General features: G+C 49.4%; 1 protein-coding gene across 2 annotated transcripts in view; it reads left to right on the top strand.

The window, feature by feature from the left end:
• LOC147616749 (uncharacterized) overlaps window positions 1-21,089 on the top strand; it is a 46,221-nt gene extending 25,132 nt beyond the window's left edge. The window contains exons 2-3 of one of the 2 annotated variants that reach the window (XM_086777804.1): window positions 15,053-15,282; window positions 20,455-21,089. In XM_086777804.1, the coding sequence (XP_086633930.1) occupies window positions 15,053-15,282; window positions 20,455-20,769 (545 nt within the window). In that variant the 3' untranslated portion in view covers window positions 20,770-21,089. The remainder of the gene's footprint in view (window positions 1-15,052; window positions 15,283-20,454) is intronic. The other variant, XM_086777805.1, reaches the window with a different exon arrangement.
• The last annotated feature ends 389 nt before the right edge of the window (window positions 21,090-21,478 follow it).

Here is a 21,478-nt window from a genome sequence, read left to right on the forward strand (position 1 = left end):
CCCCCCCGCTGCCGCCTGTTCGCCTTCCCCCGCGCTGCCGCCTTTTCGTCATCCCCCCCCGCTGCCGCGTGTTTGCCCCCCCCGCCTCTTCGCCTCCTCTCGCCCGTTTCCTTTCAGCAGCGCCCCGCCCCCTCCTTCTCGCATTGTCGCCACCCCCCCCCTCTGGGCCTCTCCTCCCCCCTTTGCGCCGCCCCCCCCCTCCCTTCTCTGTCGTGCTGCTTTTCACCCCTTGGGGGTTTTTGTTTTTTTTCCCTCATCGTCATCCGTCCTTCCGCCTCTTGGTGTGCAGCCCGCTTCTTGCAGGTTTTCCGCTTTCGCCTCGCCTTCGCTTGAGCTTCAGACTCTGATGGAGACTCCTCCCGCCTCGCCTCAGAGGGACTCTTCCGCAGCCCCCTCGCCCGCCCCCGAGGTCATCCCCATCAGGCTTTCTCTTTCGCCGGAAGAGGAAGCGAGCCTCACCGCAGAGGTGGAACGCCTTCAGGCTCACTCCACCATCTGCCGTATAGTCGGCACTCGCCCCAGCAGAGGGGAGATCAGGGATCTACTTCAGGCTCGCCTTCTTGCAGATGTGGGCAAGATCCTTGATGTACAGCTCTTGGGCCGGGGACATTATCAGATCGAGTTCGAGGCCGCCCAGAGCGTTGCCAAGGTCCTTGCCATGAGTCCTCTGGATATCAGGGGTGCTCGGGCTTTCTTCAGGCCTTGGCAGCATGGATTTGATCCAGCTGCGGCGGAGCAGGGAGAGCGCCTCTTCCATATTACAGTTTGTTTCCCTGGTCTCCGCCGGGAGTATCTTCCGCTCCTCTCCAGGCTCGGAGCATTGGTGGGCTCGGTTCTTGAGACGGGCCCCTCAGCAGCTTCAGTGGTGGCCAGAGCAGCTGGGCTACCTTCGGTCAGAGTGTTGGTATCTGACATCTCCTCCCTTCCTAAGGTCATTCAGCTACCTAGGATAGGGGGGGGGTGGATAGATCAGAGAGTGGAGTTCTCGGGGCTCCCGAACCAGTGCTTCATTTGCAGGCAGGTCGGTCATTTGGCCAAGGCCTGCCCTCGCAGGAGACCTCGGCCCTCACCACAGCAGCAGGCCACGGATGGCCCGCCCACAGATTCGGCTCGGCAGGCTGCCTCAGGGACACCTGCTCAGGCCACAGAGACCTCGGAGTGGCAGCCTGGACAGGGGCGCCGTCGAGGGAGACAGCCACAGCAGCACGCCCAGGTACCGCTGCAGCAGCAGCCACAGTCTCAGCCTCACTGGGTTCTCGTGAGGAACAGATTTGCTCCCCTTCAGGAGGAGACCCCTGCAGCGACCGAGGACCAGGAGATGCCAGCTCCCCCTCCTTCACCTCCCCCACACCCATCCCCTCCCACCGCCTCGCTTCCACCATCGCCGCCTCCCGCCCCCGCTCCGGTCTCGGCAGCGGCTCCCTCTCCTCCTCCCTCGCCTCCCCCTCCTCCCCCTCCGCCCGCCTCGCCTTCCCGGGAGGTCCTGGCAGCTCCCGGGCGCTCACCTGCAGTCCGGAGGGCGCTGAGCACTGACCTCGCTCGAGCATCACAGAGGAGACCTATGCCGATTAGGGCCTCACGGATTTCATCTATCCGCAGTCGGCTGAGTCGCCTCGGCATTCGACAGCGCTCGGCGGCGTTTGATTATACCTTCACACGGCTCTTTGGAGCAGAGGGCCCCCATGAGCCAGCACCCATCCGAGTGCATGTAGTGATACCTCCGGCCCGCGGGGAGGAGGCACTAGACTCAGCGGTGGCCTTCTCGTTCCCTCTATGTGGACCTTGTGACCGGGAGTGGACTCTAGAGCTCGCTCTCAGCACGTTGAAGACTCAGGCAGTTGAGTTTTCTCATCACATGAGCGATTTGGAGGTTACAGATGTGCTAGGCCGACTTTGGGAGTTGGCTCATTTTGTCTTGGATCCCGGGGGTGTGGATACATCCGGGATTCGGCATTTGGTCGTGCGCATAGTTGCAGATTTGGCACGCGACCCAGGATATGTGAGTATTCACGAGGTTACTATGTCAGAGCAGGAGGCAGTCGCCATGGGTCACAGCCACTGGCGCCTGATCCGGGATTCTTGCAGTACACCGGGTGGGCAGACTCGCAGCCGTTCGGATGGGGACTACTCTCCATCCAAGCCGCTTGCGAAGGCCCGCCGCACGGCTGAGACAGCATCCACCTCAGTAGGACATCCATGAGGATCATCTCATGGAATGTTCAGGGCCTTGGCGGAGCACACTTTATACGCTATCGAGGCTGCTTGAGGCAGGAGCTACAGAGATGCCTGGTTGGTGGCAGCATTGACATTCTGATGATGCAGGAGCACCACTTGGGTGAGAGCAGGATCCGGAGATATGGTTCGGTGATGCCTGGTAGATGGGACACTTTCTGGTCTGCAGGGTTTGGTCCTTTGGGTGGACAGGGAGGAGTATGCATGGTTATTGCAGATGCATGGCGGCAGGCCATTGTGGATCGAGGGATCATTGTGCCTGGTAGAGCACAGTATGTCATTCTGAGGATGCATGATGAGCTATTGGGTGTGCTCAACATCTATGCGCCCAATCATGCTAGTGCCAGAGCAGAGTTCTGGACTCAGGTTACAGATGCATTGCCAGAGGCCGCACATTGGTGTGTTGGGGGAGACTTCAACATGCTTGAGGACCCGGCAGATAGGGTGGGAGGCAGTCATGTTACAGTGCATGGCACAGAGCTTGCAGCTTGGGACCGGTTTTGTATGACACTGAGGATCACTGATGCATGGCAGCATGGGGCTTTCTCCCGGTCTCAGGACAGTCTTAGTTTCTCTCGGTCGGATCGCCGGCAGGGAGGGACTAATCTATCTCGGATTGATCGCTTTTATGTGGGCGATTGGTTGGGGGAGCGAGGGGGCTCCGTCGGCATTCTTGCTGGCACCTCATTTTCAGATCATGCGCCAGTTATACTGACTTTGGAGGAGGGGACACGGGAGCCCAGCTTGCAGTTGAGGATCCCAGAGAGGGTACTTGCAGACCCCAGTCTCGCTGAGGACATTGAGAGGATCTGGCATGATAGTCAGTGCTCTGACCAGGATGCAGCGGGCCAGTGTGCCCAGGGACTCATTGATCTCAGCTCTTTTCTTCACGCTGCAGCTTTGACACGACTGGGAGAGATTCGAGAGCGGGAGCAACGGCTGAGACGCAGCCTTGCTTCGCTACAGCGCCTTCAGGAGCAGCAGCCTGCATGTGAGTGGGTGGCGTCCCAGCTGAGCCAGGCACGCCAGGAGGTTAGAGAGGCAGAGGAGCAGAGACATGAGTTTTACTATCGTCGTCAGGCCTCTCAGTGGACGCAGCTTGGTGATAGAGTGACTGGGGAGTTTTTTGAGATCACTGGACCCCGTCATGCGCGAGCAGGGGTTCGCCAGCTTGGTAGACCGGATGGATCGATAGCTACTGAGCTCGGGGAGATCAGAGCCATTGCCACTGCTTTTTATCGTGACTTGCTTTCAGCGGAGCCAGCCACTGAGGATCGAGATGTATGCAGACAGACTGTGTGGGCCCATGTGCAGAGGAGGGTCACAGACCATATGCGCACAGTTCTAGGTGCGCCTCTATCAGAGATTGAGCTTGCCGAGGCCTTGAGGGTCCTGCCGCGACATAGTTGCCCAGGGGAGGACGGACTGACGCCGGCCTTTTTTATGCGCTATTGGGACCTTTTGGGGCCAGGCCTCCGCAGGGGCTTTCAGCATGTTTTGGACACTGGGGTGATGCCGCAGAGCTTTTCAGAGGGCTTGATCTATCTTATCCCCAAGGGGGAGGGAGTATCGGACGACATTCGGCATTGGAGGCCTATTACGATCCTCAATACTGTATACAAGGTCTTGGCAAAGGCCTTGAGTTTGAGGATCCAGCCCTTCCTGGGGGAATTGATTCATGCTACTCAGACAGGATTTGTCAAGGAGCGCAGTATCCTTGACAACATCTTTACTTTCTGGGAGGCGACGGCCCGAGCTAGGTTCCTTGGCGAGGACTTGGTCGTGATGCTTCTCGATTTTGAGAAGGCATACGATAGAGTTGATTGGGGATTCTTAGAGGGCACTATGCTACGCCTGGGCTTTGAGCCAGGATGGATCAGAGGGGTGGCAGCTTTGTATTCCACAGCTCGCAGCCAGGTGCTGATTGCAGGAGGTCGGGGGCCGAGTTTTGAGCTGACCAGATCAGTCCGTCAGGGGTGTCCTCTCGCCCCTTTCCTTTTTCTCTTCTTTGCGGAGGCTATGAGTATGTATTTGACGGCAGAGGAGGTTGGTTTGAGAGGACTTCAGCTCCCAGTCCGGGGGGAGGATTTGCTTGATGCTGAGTTTGCAGACGACACGGGCTTATTTTTGCATGGCCAAGAGGCCAATCTTATTCGGGCAGAGCAGTCGCTCCAGGTTTTTAGTGCAGCTTCGGGAGCATTGATCAATTGGCGCAAGACAGTGGCCTTTTGGATCAGTAGTGCTCCCACTCCAGCATGGAGTCCGGACCCCGGCTTTAGATGGATTCCTCCCGGCACAGCAGTGCGGTATTTGGGATGCCAGATTGGCCTCGATTTGTCACCTGAGCAGCAGATTGCCCCGCTTCTTCTGAGCATTCGGAAGAAGCTATTGTATTGGAGTACAGCTCGACTATCCTTGGCTGGGAGGGTGGTGGTGGCAAATCAGGTGCTGTTAGCGACTATGTGGTACATTACGTCTTGCTGGATTTTCTCGAGCTCTTGCATCAGCCAGGTACAGAGGCTGATCAGGAACTTTCTGTGGTCTGGGCGGGACGGTCAGCCAGCTCGGGCAAAGGTTGCATGGGCAGTTATTACGCTTCCGCTGGCTCAGGGCGGTTTGGGCATTATAGATCCAGTCGATCAGAGTAGAGCCTTATTGGGGAAGCTTATTGTTCGGGGGTTGCTTCCAGGCGCTGAGCCTTGGAAAGAGCTCCTCTTGCAGCGACTGCAGGCCCGGGCGCCTCCTGCAGGGGGTACTTGGGCACCAGAGATTCGCTGGATATTCATAGAGATGAGGAGGACAGGCCTCAGTAGAGGATGGGAGGACAGATTTGCTTTGAGTATCCTGAGAGCTTGGGAGCTGCTGAGACCGGGGCTCTCTCAGCGGCCTCCGTCTTGTGTTGAGGAGCGGGCCAGGCAGCCGCTCATCTGGAGCCCAGCGGTTCGTACAGAGCAGGGTCATATGCTGGGTTCTCGGCCTCGTCTAGCCTGGGGACCTTTAGCGGCAGGCCCAGCTCGTAGTTTTGGAGACTGGCAGGCTTTCTGCAGTCTACCAGAGGAGACCCAGGTGGAGAGGCTGAGTCACTTCAGAGGGGGGTTGATTATGAGGGATGATATTCAGGAGGCACTTACAGAGGAGTGGTTCACACCTCTCGAGCCAGTGGCCCCACGGTGGATGGGTGCCTTCACACAGTTGGAGATCCTGATTGCTGTCAGAGCTAGTACTGAGGATGGCAGATGCCTCTATTATGAGATTCAGGATGAGGGCCGACTCCAGAGAGTGGAGGTGGAGTCGCCTTTGGTTGCAGAGTGCACCTTTCAGAGGATTCGGGTAGTGGCTGCCGCTTCTCGGAAGTGGCATATTGACCCCGACCCTGCTGACGTGCTCCCGGATTGGCGTATATGGGCATATGCAGCGCGCCCCTTGGCCCGGCTACAGTGGGACCCCGGAGAGTACGAGTGGCATGATCCTTATGCATCCCTTGAGGCCACAGAGATCACATTTTTCCAGTATACTGTTCGGCTGGGACGGCATATTTTGACGGCGAGGAGGACGGTTTCTCCAGCGGCAGCGGGGCATTGGCGATTGCAGGGACTATCACAGGAGTTCCTGGAGGATTTCTGGGCTAGGCTCTGGGCTAGTCGACAGGCCCGCAGGATCTCGGCTTTTCAGTGGCTGGTTGCCCACAGGGGCTCAGCAGTTGGCACTTGGCTTGTTTACAGCGGTCTTCCGGCGGCCTGCGTCCGATGCGGCCACCCTATGGAGACACAGAGACATTGCCTTTGGGACTGCCCTCAGGCACAGCAGATTTGGCTGCGGATGCTGCGTATTCTAGCCCCCCTCTCTCCAGAGGGTATGTTTACGTGGGGTTCCGCTGCTTGGTCGACTTCGTCAGGGCCTGCTATGGGCTATGAGATGGAGCAGGGCAGTCAGGCCATCAGATTTATTAGGGGCCAGCCTCGCCTGGTTCCGGCACCGGATTTCTCGTCCGCCAGCTGGACACAGGAGAGGGATTTACGATGGGAGCTCCTCAGCAGCCTCACCATCTGGTTCACCTGGAGGGCCCGGTGCTTCACGGCCTTTGAGGGGAGATTAGAGCCACCAGCAGAGACTGTTCGGGGGATTTGGCAGGAGTTGATCCACACCCTGCGAGGACAGTACGACCGCATCCGGGGAGACTCGGATGAGGCGATTTTACGGCGCCAGGCCTTTCATACCACTTGGCGCTGCGGCCCGTTCTACACCCTACACACGGGATCCCCCCGTTGGCACTACAGGCCACCTGTTTGGCTCTTTCCCCCCCCCATTGTATGATTTAGCCGCTCAGTCCTCTAGACTGATGCTTGTATTTTGCAGCACCTAGGGAGAGTCTCCCGGGCTGCCATGATGTATTCACTGCTCTTCTCTCTGTTAGGAGCAGGAGAGATCTCTTTTGTAGCCCTACGGGCGTTTTTTACTTAACTAATGAAAGGATCTTTTCTCGGAAAAAAAAAAAAAAAAAAAAACTTCTATGTGCAAAGCAATTCAAGGCTTAGAGTGGGAAAGCCCCTCTCAAGCCTCCGATCCCGTGAAAAATGACACAATGTAGTCGATGTCAAAATAGGCACATAATTGGCCGCTCAGAGAGTCTGCATTGTAGCGTGGAAACAGGAGCTTAGAAACCTTTTGAATAAAGCTTTGGACCTTACAAAAACAATTAATGCAAGCGTGCATTAAAAAAACGCCACGCGACTTCTCTCTATCACAGAGAACTCCATGCAACCCGCCTTCTGCTGAAGAATGCTGCTACTCTAAGCTATATTCAAGGGCTGCTCCTCCTTCACACGTCCTCTCTGGGCTGCACAAGCTACTGTCGGCCCTTCTCTTGCCCTCACTTTGGTGATGCCCGTTGATGCTTAGCTTGTCCGCCAAGCTTGCCACCAGCCACCTAGTACTCAGCGCGCTCGGCCTCTCTATGCAAGCACTACAGCAGCCGGCCTTGGTAGCCGAGATGCACAATGCAGGCACGCCTCTGACTTCTCCTTCGTCTCGACCCGAATCACAGAGCCTGAGGCTTTAATGCCATGTCAGAATGACACACGCGGAAGCTCTCAGGTTGCAGAGCGTAGGAGAGAGACGAGAGAGAGAGTTGATGAAAAATTTTTATTAATCAAAGAGGTGGTTTTACAATGGGGGCAGGAGTCACTTATATATCCACAAAAGGGAATTGATTGACCGTAGGCCAATAAAATAAAATGTCAAATGGACAAATTATCCCATATGAGATACAATAATTCTAACATTAAGAGAGGGGTTGCTTTATGGTAGGAGGATAATGGGGCTCGTACACCAGAGCTTCAATTATTGGCAGTAAGGATCTTGTCTCAAGGTGCAAGCTCCTCTCCGATTGAGCAACTATGGAGTGTGTTCAGCCATGTTGCATCCAAGAAGAGGAACAAATTTGGGACAAAACAAGTCAATGACTTGATTTTTGTAAGTGCTAATTTGCGCTTGCTTGGTGAATGACTTCTCCCAAACCAAAGAAGTTTATATTGCTTGATTAGGAGTCCTCAGATGGTGAGGAGACACATGGACTTGCAGATCTTGGTCAGGATGGGGTTGAAGATTTGGATGCTGCAGATGTTGGTCTATATGATATGGCTTTCATGGATGACATAGATGATAGTCTTCTTAAAGGCATCACTGGCTGTAGCCATGCATGATCTCTCCTTACTATTTGCATGTCACCTTGAGACTTGGACTCTGGACTTGGGTTGTTTCTTCTATCTAGACCGTAGGCCACATTTTTTTGTCTTTTGTCACTTATGTCATGTATGATGTGGGCTAATTTATTTTGACCTCTGAGATCTATTAGTATCTAGCCATGCAAATTGTGTGGCGCATTAGACTTTAGTGTCTCTGATTTGGTTATATCTAAACTTTTGCAAATTCTATAAGTATGTCTTTTTGTTTTAAGGTTATGTAATACGGGTTTTAAAATGAGCACTATATGTTAAGATTTACTGTCATTTCTAGGAATTATCTAGGTCGTTCCCCCTCGTTCCCGTTCCCCCTTTGGCTCGTTCTTGTTCCCGTTCCCGTTCCCGTTCCCCTAGTCGGGCTTTCGTTCCGTTCCCGTTCTGTTGCTACTATGGTTCCCTGGTTAGAGTGGTGCTCTATGTGAAACCCCTATACCCATCTTTCTCTCCCCCTTCTCTCTCTCTCTATCTATATCTCCTGTACACGTGGTTGAATCTGTCAGTGCACGCTCCGTTGGGCTTACACGTACTCATGTTTCCAGGTCATCTTCTCTGTAATGCACTGAGGGCAAGTCAAACCCTCCTCCCCCTTGGCTTCTAACCTAATTGACCACGCATCACGTTGCATCTACAACCTTCTTATGCATTGATGTTTGACTTAGGGATAAAAGTCCACCCACACAACCAGTAAAACTCATACACATGAATGAAAAGAAGTATAAATGTTGGCATTGAAACACACCCAAGACATAAATCAAGCTGCCGAGGACTTTCCAAAACAAGGTTGTCTGTGAACAATGTGAGAAGCCACAAAAATAGAGGGGTTATGACCTTTTCCCATGGAGAAACAGTTGATAAAATCTGATTGCAGAATGGTGCATGGTGCAATTCACTGGGACGAGTGTGAACACTCTTGGGCATGTCTCATAAATTACAATGCACTTCGGGGTGCACTTAGGCACAAGCAAAAGATTAACTGTATTTTCAGTATATTGATGTACAGAAAGATGTATGACTGTGGGCTTTTGGTGTTCCAAAATGGACTGAATTCTGACTTGGTAGACTGACTATTTACCTCAGATGATCTAATGATGCTATTTGTAGGCTCTTGTAATTATCCTTGTATCTGCTTGATTGCACGTGTAGAATCCTTTTATGAAACACTTGCTGGGCCTTAAACAAGGTCATGCACATGCTCCCATTGGTTCGCCCCATGAACATTCCTAGGCATTTAATCCAGGTAATGTCCACATGTTCACATGTCACATGTGTTGCGGAAGCATGATTGTGATTAACGCTAAGCACAAGAGATTAACTCTAATCCTATATTTAGCAAACACACAGAAGACAAGATAGGTAACCCTAATCTACTTTATATTCCAAAACATGAATATGTACAATGGTTCTTGGATCTAGACTTAGAGCCAGTTCGTGCATGCTATTTTATGGTGCATACCAAACACTCCTGCTATCCTTCAATCACTAATGCACAAGAGCGGTAGCTCCTGCTGATCCACAAACATGCCCTTGTTGCCTTGCTTCTAGTCTTGCAGACTCTAGCATATGGATGCATATTGAAGTTCCTAATGCCTCCTTTAAAGGCTACAAGTGGGAAGTTGTGTTCAAGTCAGTTTCCCCTTTTCAGCCCATAAAACGATGTCCAAAAAGTCATTTTGTATAACCATGCCCCAAAGGTGTCCCATCTATCTTAGGCACTTCCGGTCACCATTTAGGCTGCCAAAACAGCCCCAAACAAGCCATATCCTACTTCTTATATTGCCAAATACTGGTTACAATGAGAAATCATGTCCATGTGGCACTCACAGATGTGATGCACATGACATCCCCTCTCCCAAGGTGTAGTTCCCCTCTGAGAGCATTTCTACCTATTTGGAGGGTTGCAATTTGCTTCCCGACAAACGTTTCTTTTTGTACTAATCGAAGGATCTTTTTTTTGGGAAAAAGGTATACAGACTCAAAGAGCGAATATATGGGAAATGTACCTTAAGAGGGCTGAAACGGGGAAATGCCACGCCATCAATCATGACACAGGTAGGGGAGGGGAGAGAGAGTGGAGAAAGAATGGAAAGGACACAAAGTGCAAGAGGAAGGGAAAGGAAAAGAGAGGAGAGGAAAGGAGATGGGAGGGAAGATATAAGTTCAAGCTAAACTCAAAATCTAGGATGCCAACTGAATATGGCAAGTGTTTTTGGTAAAATGGCTGAAACGGCAGAGGTGAAACAGTCAATTGGTGAAATCTGTTTTTGAAATGAACAGTGAACGACTGAAACACATTTCAAACATAGGCCTGGAGACAACCCCCCCCCCCCCCCCCCCCCGGCGGTTCCGCGATGCTTCCCGTAACTTGCTCAAGAGCAGTTTGTTTTGGGCGTGTAAATTTGTGGAAGAAGCTAGCTTGTATTTTGTTGAGACACATTTCAGGATTCTTGTGAATATGTCCATCTACCCTTGTGATTAGTGAAGCTATTGTCTGTAACACGCGGAAGCTCTGGGGGTCTTCTTTTAGCCCTAAACACTCCTAGGAACATGCTGATGCAAAACGTAGATATGGAGAGAGAGTAGAGAGAGAGATATGTGCTGGGAAATTCAGTATATTCATATAGTACAAAAAGGTACTCTTTTACAGCCCTAGGCTGTCTTCATAAAAAGGGTGATAAACACCAAAATTCTGGTCCCTACTTGGACCCTAAGGATCCAATCCCTAAAGGACTGAATGAGTACAATGATGAGCTACCTTGCCTATTTATAGGCCTTTTGATTTCTTGGAGAACTGGCCGACCAGTAGTCGGCCAGCAGTCTTGGCTTTCAATCAATAAAACGCAGTGCCGCCTCTGGTTGGTCAGCCGCCTTTGTTTGGTCGAGCCGCCCACCTTCTGTAAGCAGCCGACAGCTCATGTGTTCCTTCCTGGTTCAGCTGACAGCGCATCATCCATGCCCTGGCTCCAAGTCCAAGCTACTACCTCATCTGCACCCTGATGCTCCTAAATTCTGGTTCATACTCTTTATCTGGCTGTCGTATCCGTGTACTTTCTTGTACCTTGGACCTGTACACCATCATATGGGACTGAATCAGTAATTAGCTTTGCTGAGCCTGATGCTCTGATACCAATGTAACACGCGGAAGCTCTGGGGGTCTTCTTTCAGCCCTAAACACTCCTAGGAACATGCTGATGCAAACCGTAGATATGGAGAGAGTAGAGAGAGAGATACGTGCTGGAAAATTCAGTATATTCATATAGTACAAAAAGGTACTCTTTTACAGCCCTAGGCTGTCTTCATAAAAAGGATGATAAACACCAAAATTCTGGTCCCTACTTGGACCCTAAGGATCCAATCCCTAAAGGACTGAATGAGTACAATGATGAGCTACCTTGCCTATTTATAGGCCTTTTGATTTCTTGGAGAATTGGCCGACGAGTAGTCTGCCAGCAGTCTTGGCTTTCAATCAATAAAACGCAGCGCCGCCTCTGGTTGGTCAACTGCCTTTGTTTGGTCCAGCCGCCCACCTTCTGTAAGCAGCCAACAGCTCATGTGTTCCTTCCTGGTTCAGCCGACAGCGCATCATGTGTTCCTTCCTGGTTCAGCCGCCCACCTTCTGTAAGCAGCCAACAGCTCATGTGTTCCTTCTTGGTTCAGCCGACAGCGCATCATCGATGCCCTGGCTCTAAGTCCAAGCTACTACCTCATCTGCACCCTGATGCTCCTAAATTCTGGTTCATACTCTTTATCTGGCTGTCGTATCTGTGTACTTTCCTTGAATCAGTGTTTAGCTTTTCCTAAACACTCCTAGGAACATGCTGATGCAAACCGCAGATATGGAGAGAGTAGAGAGAGAGATATGTGCTGGGAAATTCAGTATATTCATATAGTACAAAAAGGTACTCTTTTACAGCCCTAGGTTGTCTTCATAAAAAGGGTGATAAACACCAAAATTTTGGTCCCTACTTGGACCCTAAGGATCCAATCCCTAAAGGACTGAATGAGTACAATGATGAGCTACTTGCCTATTTATAGGCCTTTTGATTTCTTGGAGAACTGGCCGACCAATAGTCGGCCAGCAGTCTTGGCTTTCAATCAATAAAACGCAGTGCCGCCTCTGGTTGGTCAGCTGCCTCTGTTTGGTCCAGCCGCCCACCTTCTGTAAGCAGCCGACAGCTCATGTGTTCCTTCCTGGTTTAGCCGACAGCGCATCATCCATGCCTTGGCTCCAAGTCCAAGCTACTACCTCATCTGCACCCTGATGCTCCTAAATTTTGGTTCATACTCTTTATCTGGCTGTCGTATCTGTGTACTTTCCTGTACCTTGGACCTGTACAATTGGACCTGTACACCATCATATGGGACTGAATCAGTAATTAGCTTTGCTCAGCCTGATGCTCTGATACCAATGTAACACGCGGAAGCTCTGGGGGTCTAGTGGCTTGGTGCATTCGAGGTACAATCTGAGAAAGAGGTCTGGTGGCTTGGTGCATTCGAGGTATTGACATGGATGTTTGAAAGAACTCCCTAGATAACAGATGTAATCAAAAAGCAAATTGATGGTGGTCAAATTTAAGATGTAGAAAACATAGGAAAGTTCAAGGTGGATTGGCATCTTGGGGAGATTTGAAGACAATTAAATGCATGATGGGTTGTGCTCAAGGCACGACATCAAGATGGCCTTGTCCATACTGCAACGCTCATATTGATATGAAAAGGTATGCAGAAGGTTGGTTCTATTGGGAAGGATGCCTCGAAAGGTCCCAAGAAAGAGAACATGCAGTAGATCCAATCGAGTCAACTAATGATGAAGATGAGAACAACCAAATGCAAGATGGGTGGAAGGTGTCATGTCTCCTGATATACTAGGAGAACCAAAAAGGAATTCAAATTGGAGCCCCATCATTAATTTTTCACTAAAGAATATTCACTTTTGCACACTTCATGCATTCATGAGAATCTTCGATCGATTGCTTAAGTGCCATATCAATTATGCATTTACGATGCCTACACAAGAGAGGAAAGTTGCAGCCCTTGGTAAATTAGAGCATCTTTTGAATTCTCTGGGCTACCATGGTGGGAAATGTGAAAATTGAAGTGAATAGGCGGACCTCTGGTATATCATACGAGGTTGCTCAAAAGGTCTCCATGACTGGAGCAAAGACAAGGAGATTTTTGGAGAAGCCAGCAAACATAGAGAATTCAAAGAAGACTTGGGTACTTTGGAGAGACCTGTGTGCAATCACCACAAATGTAGATTGTCCAATGCCAGCTCTTGTAAATATGTGCAAACAGCTTTGGATAAATTTCAATAACATGGTTCGCATTACGAATCAAAGTAGCACAACTGCCCAAGAACGAGCATCATTCCAACAACATATCGTAGAATTCACCAAAAGTGTGCTAGGTGCTTGAGGAGAGAGTAAAGTAACACACTATATGGTAAGTTGTACAATAAAAAAATAAATTGGTGTTTTAACCTGGACTTTTTCTAATTAAATTCTATTGTCATGTGTACAGCACATAGTTTATGTGCATGGTGCGTATTTCATGAACAAGTATGGATTGCTCGACATGTGGAGTACCCAAGGGATGGAGAAATCACATTATAAAGCAAGAGGGGTTTATTTCAAAAATACAAGACATGGAGGTGGAGCTTCTGCACAGGAGAAACATGTACAAACTATCTACAAGAGATGTTCAATTGGTTTTATCACACCACCTTTGGAAGGGTATTTTGGTTAGGGAGCGGGTCCAACAATCAAAGCTTGCGCAAGAGACACGCAAGGCTGCAAAAAGTCATGCTCAGCTTGAATGGTTGTAGACCAATGCTTCCCATAGGCATGGTGCTTAGCATGGCACGAATGAGGAGACAAGGGAGGTGTTGGGTTGTGTATGCACCAACACAAATCTAGATGTAATAAGGCTAAGAAAATAAGTTTAGTTAGGTTTTTTTTTGCCCTTAAAAAAAACTATTAATAGTTCCTTCTCTCACTTCATTTTCATTTCACGTTTTTAGAGAGCTTGAGCTCAAAATCTACGTAGGCACCAACGTAAGGACACCACCACATCACCACGTCAGCACAATAGACATAGTCGTACATGGATATGACATGCACCAAGAACACCGCACGTGTTACTATGCCTTCACAAAACACAGTGCAAGGCACCCAATGACCACATACTGGGCGACACCACGGAAGAGAGTGACCCCTTGGATTCTAGGACATGCCCAATGGGATCACCAGAGTCTAACCCTCCTCCCACAGTAACACCAACACACACACATGCATGCCCTTCTAGTGGGAGCAAGCGCGTGAAGAAGACCCCACAATGCAGCCACCCCAGAGATCAAGACAGAGAGGCCGATGATGAGTAGTTTGACTGGGTTGGTGAAAACATTCCTACATTGCACAGCACCACAAGTGGCAAGACCCTGCTACCAGGATAGGGTCCCCTACCTACCCGGGAGGAACTTGATACACAGGTACCACAGCACCACAAGTGGCAAGACCCTGCTACCAGGATAGGGTCCCCTACCTACCCGGGAGGAACTTGATACACAGTAGGAGGAGGAGGATTCAGACTATGAGAGAGACCAAGGGGAGGTTCTTGCAAGTGCGCGCAAGCATAGAAAGGTCAAGCGTATTCTTTCAGCCCTAAACACTCCTAGGAACATGCTGATGCAAAACGCAGATATGGAGAGAGTAGAGAGAGAGAGAGATGTGCTGGAAAATTCAGTATACTCATATAGTACAAAAAAGTACTCTTTTACAGCCCTAGGCTGTCTTCATAAAAAGGGTGATAAACACCAAAATTCTGGTCCCTACTTGGACCGCACATGACATTGTCTGCCATAACTGAGTAGCTTCATGCAACTCCATAAACAATATTGAACAAAAGTTGCACCCACAGAACTTGAGTAAGGTTGTAAGTGCTGTGAGTCATGACACTGTGCGTTTTTTTTTAAATTTTAGTGTGTGTCTGTGCGCGGGGGGGGGGGGGGGGGGGGATCACGTTCTCTCTCTTCTAATCTCATAATTTAGATGGTTTTGATAGGAGTGCCATTTCTTTTCTGGCAGGAAGTGTAAAGTCTCCGTTGGAGTTGGATGAAGATGAATGGAACAAAGTAATGACCACAAACCTGAGAGGAGTTTGGTTGGTGAGTAAGGCTGTAGGAAAAAGATTGGTCGAAGCAGATATAGGGGGCTCAATCATCAATATATCAACAATTGTGGCCCTAGAGCGTGGCCTGCTACCTGGAGGTGCAGCTTATGCTGCATCCAAGGCAGGCGTAAATCACCTAACCAAGGTATATCTTAAAGTCTGTAGAAGGTTTATTCCTCCCCTTTTTTTTTTTTTTTTGGAAATTTTGACATTTCTTACTTCTCAAAACATGGATTATCAAGACCCTATGCTTGTTGCCCATGTTAGCCCAAGGCAAGGATGTTAGGAAGTATAATGCAAAAGAATATAGTATTGTATGTCTCCTATCTGTAAGATATGCTAGGTAATTTTGAATTCTAATGATTTAAAAGGGATAACAGTGTTGCTCTCTGCAGGGATTCAGAAGAGGGGGGGAGTGTGGGTGGAGAGAAGCTCTGCCTGTGTGAACATTGCTTTGCCAAGCGTTCCATCAAAGTACTAACTTGGGAGTCATCAACACTAGGAGGCATTGAAAGCACGGCATGAGTCCATGAATGTTCTCAAAAATCGTCTAGACACATAGGAGTCATTTGGATGTAACTAAGATGTGTATACTGCCATTTGATCAAACCTTTATATTCTCAGCTGAAATCACGTTATGGAACAAGGTGCTATTCTACTTCAAGTGCTTTGGGGAGATCTAGATCTCAGACGTGCTTTAGAGATCCTGGCTTCCACCTTTGATGAGGGGATAGCCCCAGAGCCGTACTAGAGGGGCATTTCTTCATTTATTCTTCTGGTGGAGAAGTGTTTCTACAGTCTGTTATACCTCTCATTGTCCATGGCCCAAGGTCAAGATTCTGCCCAATGGACCTACCTGCTGATGGGTTGCCTGTGAGCTGCTCTGCTCACGGACAGATTCCCACTATTCTCCTTCCAAACCCTAGTTGATGGCTCCTTGTACACGATGAGGATGAGAGAACAGGTCCTAATGACCTCACGGCCCAAACTTAGCCAGGGATATAAGCGTTTTGATGTTGTTTTTGTACCAAACCACCCCAAACTTCAACCCCCCAACCCCCCCCCCCCCCCCCAAAAAAAAAAAAAGAAAGAAAGAAAGAAAGAAAGAAGGGAAATGCATGATGCAATAGGGGAGACTTCAACATGATTATTTGCTCCTGGACAGACGGAGTTCAGTTTCTGGAGGCAAGAGTGGACCACAATTCATAAAGAAGAATAGTCTTCAACTAGCCAATCAACCTTGTCTACTACAATCAAAGGAAGTAACTACCTAGTGTGATGAGTACACTTTTACTTACCCACTGGCGGAAACCTCGTCATCGACACCTTCCAAGTATGTCTCTAGATAGGGGGACCATGGTGGTTGTATGCTTAACCCCCATGGTACTACCCATAACACCTAGAATTTCTTAAAGTTTAGCCTTGTTGCTGAGCAACAAAAGATCTTGTCCATATTGCATGTGACCCTTTACAACAAATGGCTCCACAACTGACTAAATCCTTTCAATCCTTTCCACTACAATAAGAGCTCCAACAATAGTTTAAGGACTTACCCTTTTGTACTCCATAGAACAGCTAATGGCTCAAAAAAGGCAAAAGACCTATAATAAAAGAAAATGAAGCAATCATGAGACCAGGGCTAGAGTATCCATGCATAGAGTGACCAATGGTCAAAGAGAACTTAATGGTTCTTAACAAATATGAAAAAACATATGGGAAGTAAATCATGTCAAATCACTACAAAGTCCTCTAATAGCATGTAAAGAACACATTAAGCCAAATAGATGTGCACATAAGGCTTGCTTTGTCAATGCTCCTCCGGACCTCTACCTCTCTTCTGCCATTACTAAACAACCATAGAATCCTCGCTAACCTCAATAAATATTGCAAATTTATTGCTTGTTGCCATTTGAGGGCAGAATGTATGGCATCTGGTTTGAAAGGAACTGGAGCTTCACACCCTCCACACACTTTTTTTTTTTGGGTAAAAAGCTTTGGGGAGATCTAGATCTCAGACATGCTTTAGAGATCCTGGCTTCCACCTTTGATGAGGGGATAGCCCCAGAGCCTTACTAGAGGGGCATTTCTTCATTTATTCTTCTGGTGGAGAAGTGTTTCTACAGTCTGTTATACCTCTCATTGTCCATGGCCCAAGGTCAAGATTCTGCCCAATCGACCTACCTGCTGATGGGTTGCCTGTGAGCTGCTCTGCTCACGGACAGATTCCCACTATTCTCCTTCCAAACCCTAGTTGATGGCTCCTTGTACATGATGAGGATGAGAGAATAGGTCCTAATGACCTCACGGCCCAAACTTAGCCAGGGATATAAGCTTTTTCTTCTGGTGGAGAAGTGTTTCTACAGTCTGTTATACCTCTCATTGTCCATGGCCCAAGGTCAAGATTCTGCCCAATGGACCTACCTGCTGATGGGTCGCCTGTGAGCTGCTCTGCTCACGGACAGATTGCCACTATTCTCCTTCCAAACCCTAGTTGATGGCTCCTTGTACATGATGAGGATGAGAGAATAGGTCCTAATGACCTCAGGGCCCAAACTTAGCCAGGGATATAAGCTTTTTGATGTTGTTTTTGTACCAAACCACCCCAAACACCCCCCCCCCCCCCCCCCCAAAAAAAAAAAAAAAAGAAGAAAGAAAGAAGGGAAATGCATGACGCAATAGGGGAGACTTCAACATGATTGTTTGCTCCTGGACAGACGGGGTTCAGTTTCTGGAGGCAAGAGTGGACCACGAAAGGATTTATTGCTTGTTCACCTTCCACCATTCTGTCCACCTTTTGTCTCCTGTGCGCCCCGGCCTTCCGCACGTTTTGCCCGCCCATTCTGCCTGCCCTTTGTCTCTGTGCCCCTGCCTTCCACCCTTCTGCCTGCCCTCCGCCACCTGTTTGGCCCCGCAATTTGCCCTTCTGCCCACCCTCTTCCTCCTGTTCCGAAAGGATTTTATCTCCCTTTTGCAGTCGATTGGAAGTTTTGATTAGACAGGTTCCGAAATCTCCCCAGACTCTGCTTCTGTGGTAGCCAGGGCAGCAGGGATTCCCTCCCTCAGAGTATGCACAGCCTTGCCGGAGGCTTTTCCTAGCTTAAGGGGGGCCGATTTTGTAGTGAGTTGAGTATTCAGGTCTCCCCGGGCAGCAGTGCTTCATTTGTAGGCAGATGGGGCACCTAGCCAGAGTGTTCCCTAGACGGGTCACGGCAGGCCCACCAAGGACACCCCTAAGACCCTCACCCGGGACTGTCCCAAGTCCCCCTGGTGGGAATGGAGGCGGCCATTGGTCAGCCCCATCCCTCTCCTCAGCCAGATGGGCAGGTGCCTGGCCAGCCTGACCTGGCGGACCACAGTCCACCACCAGGCCGCCTAAGCGGGAGACCCAGCATACAGAGGACTCACGCTGGGAGAACCCATTAGGTGGGACCCCCGAGGCAACGGTGCCTACTAGCAACCGTTATGAGCATTTATCTCAGGACCTGGATTCAGAGTGAGGTGGCCCTAGTTCCAGCTCCCCACAAACCCTCCCCCCCACCCCCCACCCCCCAGCTCCTGATCCTTCATGGCGTTGGCAGCCCAGATCTGTGCGCCACCAGTTCTCCGACCGAGTGGAGATGATAATTGCAGCTTCCCCAATGGCTGCCTTGCCTCCTGAGTTCCGTGGTGGCCCTCCCCGTGCATGGGGAAGCCATTGGATTATAGCCTCTTCAGGTGCCTCCTGGTGGACTGGAGTGAGTTCCTTCTCAGAGACACTTGCCCCTCTCCAAGTCTGTGTTATCTTCTACCACTCTCGTTCCGCCACCCTGGCAGCAGCACAACGGGCTTGGCGGACCCTGTTTCCATAGCCGGAGAGGGGTTTTTCATCAGGAGCTGCAGAGAGCCGTAGTAGAAGGCTCAATGGACATCCTGTTTCTTCAGGAACAAGGGAACCAGGGGGGTGTATGCATCTCAGTTAGTGGAGCAGCTGCTTCCGTCAGTGCTGGACCCCGGCACCATTATACAGGGGAGATCCCAGTGGGCGATCATCAGGGTCGGGGAGGACTGGGTGGGTCTCCTCAACATCTATGCCATAGTCACATGGAACGGGAATGGACAGATGGAACGGGGGTCTGTTTTGGAACGGGAATGGGAACCCGGAAAGAAAATGGGAACAACACGTCATCACCATATGGCTACCATTTGTAAGCTAAGGAGATGCAAGGGCATATATTGCCAAGCCTATTAGATGCAAGGTCATACGCCACTCTCATATGATATGATATGATCATAGAAAAATACAAAAATTCTCATTTACTAAAAAATTAGACCCAGAACGCCTTTATCCAAGGATGCACATTTGCGGAACGGGAACGGGAACAACACAGGTTATGGAACGTGTTCCCTTGTTCCCAAGGCTATGGAATGGCGTTCCATGTTACTATGATCTATGCCCCCAATAGGGAGGTGGGGTGGACAGTCTAGATACAGGTGCGGCAGGAGCTTCCTCAGGCAGATTATTGGTGCATGGGAGGGGACTTCAACATGTTAGAGGACCCACAGGACAGACAGAGAGGAGGATTGGACACTATCTCGGGGGCCGAGTACTCTACCTGGGAGGAGTTGACAGGAGCCTCTGTTTTTCTAGGTTAGACAGGAGGATGCACGGACCGAACCTCTCCCACATTGACAGATTTTATGTGGATGAGTGGGCTTGCAGGTGAGGAGGCATGATTGGCATCATTACAGGCAACACGTTGTCGGACAATGCCCCTGTCCTCCACCTAGAGAACCCCTGGAGACCAGAGAGGTAGTAGAGTGTCCGCAGCCTGGTCCAGGACACCAGGATTGGCATGCAGATATGAATGTAGCCCTAGCTGTATTGGGAGAGAGGAATTGTTCATGTTCAGGGGTTTAGTCAAAGGATTGGAGGTGAAAGATTGAGTGGTGACACCTTGGCCTGCCCACGCACAGATACAGGGTTCGAACCTTGGCATCTATTCCACATTTTTATTTAGGTTCATACCTTACTCGAGGAATTTATCCGTTCTTTGAGGAGGGATTTTTTGGGCGGAGGGGGTTTTGTGAAGGGGAGGTGATGGGGTGGGGTATGTCTTCTCATTTGTATTGATTTTTTTTTTCAAATTGCTGCATCATTTTCTATGAGAGTCATTGCCAATCACTCAGAAAATGCCTCTCCAAATATAGTGCTGGTGTGACCTTTTCTTCCTCTCATGCATCTCTCACATCATGCTTGTCTATCACCATCCATACATATCTATAAGTACATTTTGATTGCTCTTTAGTACTAGAAACGCTTTTAGTTTGTTTAATGCAGGCACTTTGTGTGATCTCCACATTTTTTGGGTCACAGATGATGGCACTTGAGCTTGGGAAACACAACATCCGAGTAAACAGCATAGCACCCGGACTCTTTCTTTCAGAGATCACCTCCAAACTATTGAAACAGCCATGGGTACATCAAATTGCACCCAAAATGGTGCCGGTGCAAAGGAATGGGATTGTACATCCGGACTTGACATCTTTGATACTGCTGCTTGCCAGTGATTGTTCCTTCTACATCACAGGAAATGTCTTTGTGGTCGATGGAGGGCAGACAATTGCAGGAATTCGTGTCCTTTCGTCCCTTTAAATGGAAGATGAAAGGAAATTATAGTGTGGCAACTTGATCCTTTTTCCCAACAGTTGGCATTGTGATATTAACCGTATTATAGTTCCGGGGCCTTGATACACCATCCTTGGCCTATTGTATGGGCAAGGGGCTTGGATGGGGTCTGGCAAGGATGTATGGTCATGATTATTTTCTATCACAGGCAGCGGTAAACACCCTCAGCTGGAAAAGTGTCTTTATTCCCTTCTCTTGATACGAGGACGACTTAGAAGGGATTATAATGGGTTTATTGAGATCTGTGGCACTCTAAAGACTTAAATAATAATATCAAGTGTTTCTTTTTTTTGAATTGGCTGGAATTAGAACACGTACAACACCACACACACACACCCATGCGTGCCACTGCTTGCACAATGAGGGCTTGAAGCCATGACCTTGGGACTCTCAAACAACACCTTTATCCATTGCACTAACTCATGGTCGACAATATCAAGTGTTCTTGTATGGGATAGCAGTCTTGAAGCATCCATAGTAATTTCAAGCACATTTGGTTGTTCTTTGTCAAATGCTCAAAGGCTATTTTATAGGCTGGCCATCAATGGGAATCCTCGTATCTTTAAACAAATCAAATTCTTTGCTTGAGCTTAAAACACTTCCTCCCAAGGTTGACTACTTACAAGAGATTTTGTTGTGCGGTTTTCCTGCGGTATACAATACACCGAGCGAGCAA

This window comes from Cibotium barometz, chromosome 38 (assembly GCF_041138505.1).
Source record: "Cibotium barometz isolate CiBa-2024 chromosome 38, ASM4113850v1, whole genome shotgun sequence".
NCBI lineage: Eukaryota > Viridiplantae > Streptophyta > Polypodiopsida > Cyatheales > Cibotiaceae > Cibotium > Cibotium barometz.